Source organism: Fulmarus glacialis, unplaced genomic scaffold, assembly GCF_000690835.1.
Source record: "Fulmarus glacialis isolate BGI_N327 unplaced genomic scaffold, ASM69083v1 scaffold45535, whole genome shotgun sequence".
Taxonomy (NCBI): domain Eukaryota; kingdom Metazoa; phylum Chordata; class Aves; order Procellariiformes; family Procellariidae; genus Fulmarus; species Fulmarus glacialis.
In genome coordinates, this window is record NW_009214494.1 from 334 (window position 1) to 8683 (window position 8350).

Sequence of the window (8350 nt, forward strand, 5' to 3'; positions counted from 1 at the left end):
ACATAAAACCTTGCTAAACCAGAAGTTTGTCTTTTCTAAGAGGTTTTTGCTTTTTCCAACCCCTTGTAGTTCCAACTGTTTTTTTTCTTGCAGAGTATTATGGTTAGTATTCAGTATTTAACTGTCTTAAAATTTTAAAAAAGTGGACCTCAAAAATATGACTGATATCATCTTCCCTTATGATTGTCTCCCTGGCTTTTTGTGGCAAGGCACATTCAGGCTTACGATCTCCAGTGTGTGCCTTTAGAACACAAGTTACTTCTTTCTGTAGATTCTCTTAAGTTTTGTCTTAAGAGATTTCTTAAAATGTTAAGATTTCTCTTAATGTTTTTTGGCACTACCATGTTACTGACAGCCATCCAGTTTTGATTTCATTTCTAACAGAGAAGTGCAAACCCCCAGCCTTTACAGATTACTACTTACTTTCAGGTTTTGAATCCACTACTGCATGATGCATCTCTTTCAGCTGGAGCTGTGCTCTTTGCAGTCTCTGCTCTGCATGGAACAACTTTTGAGAGAGAATTGGACACATACAAGCTCATTCCTTTGAAATGCATATTCAAACAACTAAACCAAAAGAGTATCAAAAAGAATCCCAAATATAAAAAATGGTAGCTGTAAGCATCTGGTGATTATCTGTTTCACAAGGGAACATGCCAAAACAAATTTTCAACAAAAATTGGCCCAGGTTTACTTGATATTCTCTAGTGTTAATTAATTAAGGAAAGTATTCTTGTTCTCCCAAGTGATATTTTCTCTATGGCAGAAATTCATTAAACAATTTTCAACCAAAAATATGAGTGGCTTGAGCATCAGAACAACAAAAAAAAGACAGTAAGAATCAGGACTGCAGCAGATAACTATCCTTACACTGCAGTCCTTCAATGCAGCTGAGTTGTCACAGCAATCCACTGTCCAACTTGAGAGCACACTGGAAAGCTTGTTGCCAAACAACACCCAGTTAATTAGCATTTTTGTGATTTAGAGAGATGTGTACTAAGAACTGGAATTGGCTGGACATCACATTCATTTTACTTGTGATCTCACTCAGGTTCAAGGAAAGACCCAAGAGCTTGAAAGCCTGCTGATTCACATTGATTCCACATGCAGATATAGACTGCAATACTAGAAATCTGGGGTTTTTTCCCCTTTTAATACAGTGTTGAAGTTCACGTTACAGAATTTGGTGAGATGATACAACAATATGGCACTGGATTTTATTAAAGTATCTTGTTTTGACAACATAGCTCAGGAATAAAACCCATCCTTATATTCAGACGTCAACTGCTTCCAGCGCTTCCTAGGACATAATCTTTGTCAAACTTGGGGACCAAAATCGCAAGGTCACTCCCCCCACCCAGTGAAAAGCTGAGGTACTTGCTGTGTTACTCAGCCCCTGAAATCTTAAGTGCAGAAGCACAGGGATATAAATCAAACTAAGGAAACATTTGCTCACTACCATAAATATAAAGAATTCTCTTTGGGTGCTACAACAGTAAGTCATGGAACATTTCCTGGGACTGCTACATGATGATGTCAGCGGCAGCTGAGTCAGCCAAGTACCTTGAATGAGGTGTTTAAAACCTGCAGGGTCAAGCCTCTTCCCTCAAAATGTACATAAATATTTCTATTTTAAATGGGATTTAATTTTCTGATGTTGGGAGAAACTCTGTACTGTTGTTCCTGATGTACGTTTTAAAATGCATGATTCCCAAAACAAAAAACAACTATTTATTTTAATAGGTATGCTTTTATGTCAGTACCTGATTTTTTTGTTCTTGTTTCTGTTGTGCCAAAGATTCTTCTCTCTCTTTTTCTAAGCGAAGCTGTCTTGCTATTTCAAGCATACGTTGATGATTTTGTACTGTCTCCACCTACAGCAAGTGGTTAAATAGTGCATGTTACTGTCAGATAGTTGAGAAATACATTAAAGAGATCATATGTCTCACAAGCCCACTTAGCACTTCCTTTCCATACATGTTACTACTCAGAAATGACAGCAAAGTACTGGACTCAAGATTCTTAAAAGTTCTGGACTAACGCCTAGGGAGATTCCTTGTGGGTCAATTAGTTATTCGATTCCCTCCTAGACATACAGTATGTTTATCTTAATCCTTGTTTGCATTCCAAAATCAGAGTTGCAAGCCAAGGATTATGACACTGAAATGTAACAGCGTTACTTCTCTTATTACCCTCTTCTTAAGACGCTCTACTCTTTTGATGAGTTGATCTTTCTCCTCTTCCATTGCACTGATGTCCTAAAAAGTAGAAAAAATGCATAAAGAAATGTTAATTTATTTACAATATAATATGGATTGGACTAAATTCTGTTCAAATTAATATGAAAATCAGAATTCTTCTCTGAATACACTGAAGCAGTTCTAGTTTTATTGATCTATGGTCAGAACATCCAGGATTCCAATCTCTCTTTTCTTTTTTACTTCTCCCACAGTTCCCACTCTCTTTATGCTAACATTCCTTCATCCTTGAGTATTAGTGTGAACATTTAAAATAAAAGCAGGTGGATTTCTCTAAAATAAAACCAAATAAACAGAAACAACCAAGCAAAAATCAGCATGAATTCAACATCTGATGCAATCTAACACAGGTTCTTAATGTTACCACCATTACCCACTTCCTGGCAGACAATTTTGCATGAAGTTGCATACGAGTGATGTTTGCTGCCACTTTTTGTATTAAAATAGTGTTAAAAGAAACACCTTCTAGTGCTAAAACATGTATCCGATTATTATTCTCCTTTAATCCTATCTTACAACAGCAGGATTCCAGAGATTGATCGTTATGAGAGAAAGGGAAATAAATTCTCCAAATTTAGACCTTATCTCAACATTTGCTTAACTTGTCCATATGTCTTACTGGAAAGCCGCACTCGCTGAAATATTTTGCTGAAACAGGGCAAATATCTTTACTTAACATCTTAGCCGCACAGGATAATCATTTTTGTTGACTTAAGCTCTTAAGTCTTTCAACACCCTCTGAAATTATTACCCTACATCAGTAAAGCAAAAGGCTTTCTACCAGTTTGCATTCACAGGAAAGAGAATTGTAATATTTGAAAATCATGCTGAACAGAGTCTTGGCAGCCTTGTTTCCCAATCTGCTTCAGAAAGCTCAGTTCTAAGCATAAGCGAGGACTTTCTAATCTGTTTGCCAACAGAGAACAGTTTCAAAAAGGCAGCTGCAGTGCCTACCAGCTCTGACCTCTACAACTTATAGACCGCAGTGAGTCCACAAAACCAACAAGAATAGACATTCAAAAAAAATCTAAACAAAAGCTGTGCAATTTTGTCAGGTTTTTTTACCCTTCTTATTTCTGCAGTAGATAAACCAGATGTTTTGAGCTGCTCGCACTCCTTATGTAGGTTTTTGAATGCTTCCATCAGTTCTTCATACTATAAAATGAAATAAAAACCATGCAGAATGAGCTCTATCTAAGGATTTTCAGATCAACATGTTGCTTTACTACTAAGACAGTAAATATAGAAATAGAAATATGGTGAGAACAAGAATTAAAGGCATTTTTTCATCACAAAAGCTTGACAACTTATAAAGCAAAATTAAAAAATCACAGTGAATTATCTTCCATTTGAAGGTACACTCGGAAGTTTCACAACTTCTTCAGTATTTTCACCTCTTCCCTTGTAATACATAGTGTATTTTCAAAACAGGAAGATGTTATCTGAAAGGGACAATGCTATATTCACAAATTATTCTTACTACGAATCTGTGTATATCACATACGTAAATTTATCAGCCAAAAAGGAAGAGCTTGATCTAACAACATGCTTGATCGAAGCAATGGGGCTTGAATTTATAGAGTACTGAGCTTTAATCCAGCAAAGCAAGGTCCAAGAGCACACCTGACTTATGTGAGAAATAGTTTTGACACACTGCATAATCATGCCCTCAGTATAATATGGAGATGGATATATGTAGTTCTGTAGTTAGAAAGAAGTAGACAGTGTGCTACTTCCACACCAGTACGTTGCCCACCAGTAATCTTAAACTGAGAGGCAGTGTGAAAGTCTGTGTGGGTAGAGAAATAACAGGGGACAGAAAGAGTTTAGAAATATGGATAGGAAATAAATTTAGATACAACTTGCAGAAATGCAAGCTGAGATATAAGGAAAGATAATCTCCACAGAAACAGCCATTCAATAAGATGGAAAAATCTAAAAAGAGAACATCAAGTCATTTTTTACTTCCTGGAACGAGCAATTGATATGAATGTTGAACACAAAATGGCAACGGCAAAGGCCAGTTCAAACAAAGGCATCACATCCCTGAGCAGTGAAGCAGCAATTCCATTTTATAAAACCCTGGGGAACCGGCATCTAGAATGCTCTGTTCATTTCTGGTTGTTTCAATTTCAGGCACACACTGACAAGCTGGAATGAATTAAAAAAAAAGGCAATAAAATGGCTACTGAGAAGAAGATAAAATAATAGAGAAAGAGCTTGATTAAATGGCAAATAAAGGTATGATAAGGCATGCACACGCTGGACAATGAAGAATGAGTTACAAAAAAGTAGCAGTAAAAACGCAACTGGCCTGCATTATATCACTTAATGCATTATAGAAATACTTCAACAAATAATGAAATAGCAGGTAGTCTCTGAGCAACTGCATTCACGATTGCTGATGTCCAACAGCTTTCCTTTGTGTGGATTCTCTACCTCTTTCAAAAGGGGAGCTTAGTAAGTCTTTTCCTTATTGGGACACAAAATTTCAAGACTAATGGTAAGATTCAAACAAGGGTATAGCACAGTTTGCCAGATCATAACGAAGGGAAGGTTTCTCACTTTCACCGAATAAAAGCTGCAGCTACCCCATGTGTACCGAAATAAGGGACACGCTCAAATGACCAAAGAACACCCAGGTTCCTACAGCAGAAAGAAAGAGTCCTGGCACCCGAGGGCAACTCACTGAAGACTGGACAACTAGATTTATGCCTGAAGTTGCTAACTTTTTAAATTATATCCTGCAGCCAATCTGATGTGCAAATCACAATACAGTTGAGAAGGTGGCAAGTACTATGAGTATCTTGTTTAAATAATTTACAAAAGTACATTTGAGCTTGATTCTATACACCCATAAAACTTGACCACGTTCTAAGATTTCCAGACTCTTATGTTTGAAATGTTCCTCTTAAAATACACTACTGTAAGCCTGTCTATCTGAATACTTTAGGCTAAATTCTTTAATACAGTAGTGTCTAAATACTTGCATGGTAATGTTAAATTATATTAAGGCACTATATTACCCCAGCTTCTGTTTTGAATTAATCAGCAGGGCATTAGTTTAATAAGACCGTTATATTACTGTAATCCCAAAAAGGAATACATCTTACATAATGGAAATACTGGAGTTGGATATTTATACATATTAAGACTGTGACATACTGAAAAAACACACAATCTGCATTCCTTTCTCTCTTTGCTACTTCTGCTTAGTTATTCCAAGTTATAAATCCAATATTGTTAGTGGTAACAAAAAAATAAAATGGCTTAGTCAAGCTTCAGTCAGACTATATGGCTTTGCTGGTGCACAGTTAATAAATTGAGTTACCTGTTACAAACACTGAAAAACACTGATTTTGCAAGTCTCTATACATAACAAAAGGCACAGAAAACTGGATAAAAATTAGGTAAATATGTACCTCAGATAATACAGATCTAAAAACATAACTTTGGTTCACTTTAAGCTTTACATTTCAAACCCACCCACTCTGACTATCTAAAATCAACATTTAATGCTCACAAAAGAAGTGGGAAGATAATGAGTAGGAATGTCAGCCTGGGAAAAAGACATTTTTTACTTATTCACAAAGAAATAAATGGTTGAAGCAGAAGTGGGATAAGGCTAATACAAACATTAGGCACTAAATACTATGTAATCAATTGACTATTAGGAGACATTGGCTTTTGGTCATAACATTTTCTGGACTAGTTTGAAGCGGTAATTTATAAAGTTAAAAATATCCATGTTGTAGTTCATAGGAAAAAAAAAGGTGTTTAAAAATTAAGAAATAAAAATCTGTCCTGGCCAGCGTGGCTCTGAACATTAGTACCCAGTACTTACGGGCTTAAAACCTTTTAATTCAATGTTACCTATTAATATACAATTTCAGGGTTATTGGAAGAAAGGTGGTCAAGAGATATATTTCTTATTGAGAATCTTTGCTCACCCTTGATTCCAACAAACTCTTAACATAACTCACTTGAACACGTATCTCAAACAGTAACTCCCCGATTCTGATTCATTTATTAAAGTTGGCACTTTAATTAATTAATGTAAAATGTTGGCATTCATGAAAAATGGTACCTGTTTGTTGATGTCAGCCACAGTATCATCCTGTAGGAACTCCGCTGGCACTTCCAATTTCACTAAGAAACGTGCCAGGTAAGCTCTTTTCTTGAGTTCATTGGTCCTCTGAAGAAGCCAATGTAAGACAGGATGAATTACAGGTTTGCTTCCAGTAACTAACCCTTGGCGAAATGCACTCCTACACGAAAACCACAAAAAGAAAATACCAATAAATCTCAAACTAAAGAACACTGGCTTGGAACAAACAATTTGCAATATTTTGACATTCCCTCTCCACTTGCCTAATGATTTTCTTAATGCTGTTAAAAGAGAAAACACTCATGATGCCAGTTTGCTATTTATGATGCCGATTCTGCTACCTCGAGACAGATAAAAACCCCATAACACATCAAAAGGCTAAAGCCAGCAACAACGACTCTTCCTTTTCTGCGATATTCTTGGGGAATAAAGGCACTGTGGGAAGAGCCTGTGTTTCCTGGGTTAGAATCTGGCGCAGGAGGGTGCAATCCAGCCTCGGGCGGCTGGTCTGAAAGGGATGGGGAAGGGACTGACCCCGCCAGTCATGCGGCACCCTCTCCTGGCTGGCTCCGCAACAGCAGCTGCTGCGGCAGGGCCCGAGGGGCTGCCTACACCTGTAGGAGCCTTCTGCTGGCATCCCCTATACCATACCCTATAGAGACAAGGGAGGAGCCGTCTTCAAGGCGTTACACATACCCACTGGGATAGTCGAGGTCAAAAATACACACAACTACTGAATTAAAGGTCGTTACTGTATAAGCTGTTTTACCGTGATTCGTAGACCAAAAGATACTTACAAGTCTGATATACTTCCTGGAGGTTTGTACTTAAGGATACCAAGAAGACTCAACATTCTTTTAGCTGTTTGTTCCGGCAGCTCCTCTCTAATGTCAACAGCATGCTAAATAGTTTTAAAAAAAAATTAATTATCCACTGTTTGTTCAAGCATGTTAATTAACTAGGAACACTAAAAGAATTTACTTTATCCATTTATCACACAATATGTCAATTGAGAGAGATGCTCCATACAGAACATCCCTTTTATCACGAAACTTCAATTCTCTTCTAACGGATTTTTCTCCAACATAGGTATTCAGGTAAATTTATTCTAGGTATACATTTTCCCTGCTCATGGGACCTCACCTATGCAGACAAACTGATTACTTCCACCAAGGAAGTCAGATATCCCAGCAGACCAAGACAACGTAGCTGCACCCCAGATGTATGAACGATCCCTTCTGATCTTACACACACTTTTGGTAGCCTCAAAGGAGAGGGATTCAATATCTATTGCAACTGCTAAGTCATGAGGTTTGGTTCTTGATCAGTTCCCGCCCTGTGTATGTCTGCAAGACACAGCCTGACTTTTGACTTAAGAACACAGCGGTTATCAGTATGAAGCAAGTTAAGATCTGTGTCCTGATTCCCAAGGAAAAATATACAGTCATCAGTCTCTGGGGGACAGGGATCCAGTATCCCTGGCCCAAGAAACATTTTCTGGTTTGCCAAAAACACATAGATGTATAGACAGAAAGGATTCTTGCTAGGCACATCTCTTTCCAGGAAGATTGATACAAGCTATTTTGATAAACCAAACATGCCGCAAGATTATACAGAGCCAGACCTAAATAAAAGCAAATTTCTATGTCAAGCCCATTTAAGATGTTCGCAATTACACAGGTCTGAGCACCTCTGATTGCCTTCCTTACCTTTGGGTCAATCTCCCCCAGAACATCATTGAGCAGCTGCAACAGCTGCATTGACTCTAAGGAGTCAAACGTGATTAAATTGTAGTTCTTCCTGAAGGGCTCCTGATTGAGCTTCTCAACAATGAACTGGATTTGATCACTCATAATCGTGTCCTGGAAAAAAACCTCTGCAGAAAAGACAGAAAAGATGCCACGAGGCCTAGGCGGGGAGAGGGAGCTGGGGGCTGCCGGGAGGGCGGGTGGAGGCACCGCCTCAGCGAGGCCCACGGCAGCCC

The 8350-nt window shown here is 38.0% G+C and overlaps 1 protein-coding gene across 1 annotated transcript; it reads right to left on the minus strand.

Annotated features, from left to right (window-relative positions):
* Positions 1–423: 423 nt before the first annotated feature.
* IFT81 (intraflagellar transport 81) lies at positions 424–8342 on the minus strand (the record flags this gene model as incomplete). The annotated part of the gene is made up of 7 exons (XM_009578570.1): positions 8076–8342; positions 7164–7267; positions 6346–6526; positions 3324–3413; positions 2193–2258; positions 1764–1874; positions 424–508 (listed from the first exon to the last, which is right to left on the minus strand). Coding segments are annotated over exons 1-7 (781 nt in total), but the record flags the coding sequence as incomplete, so codon positions are not given.
* Between the last annotated feature and the right edge of the window lie 8 nt (positions 8343–8350).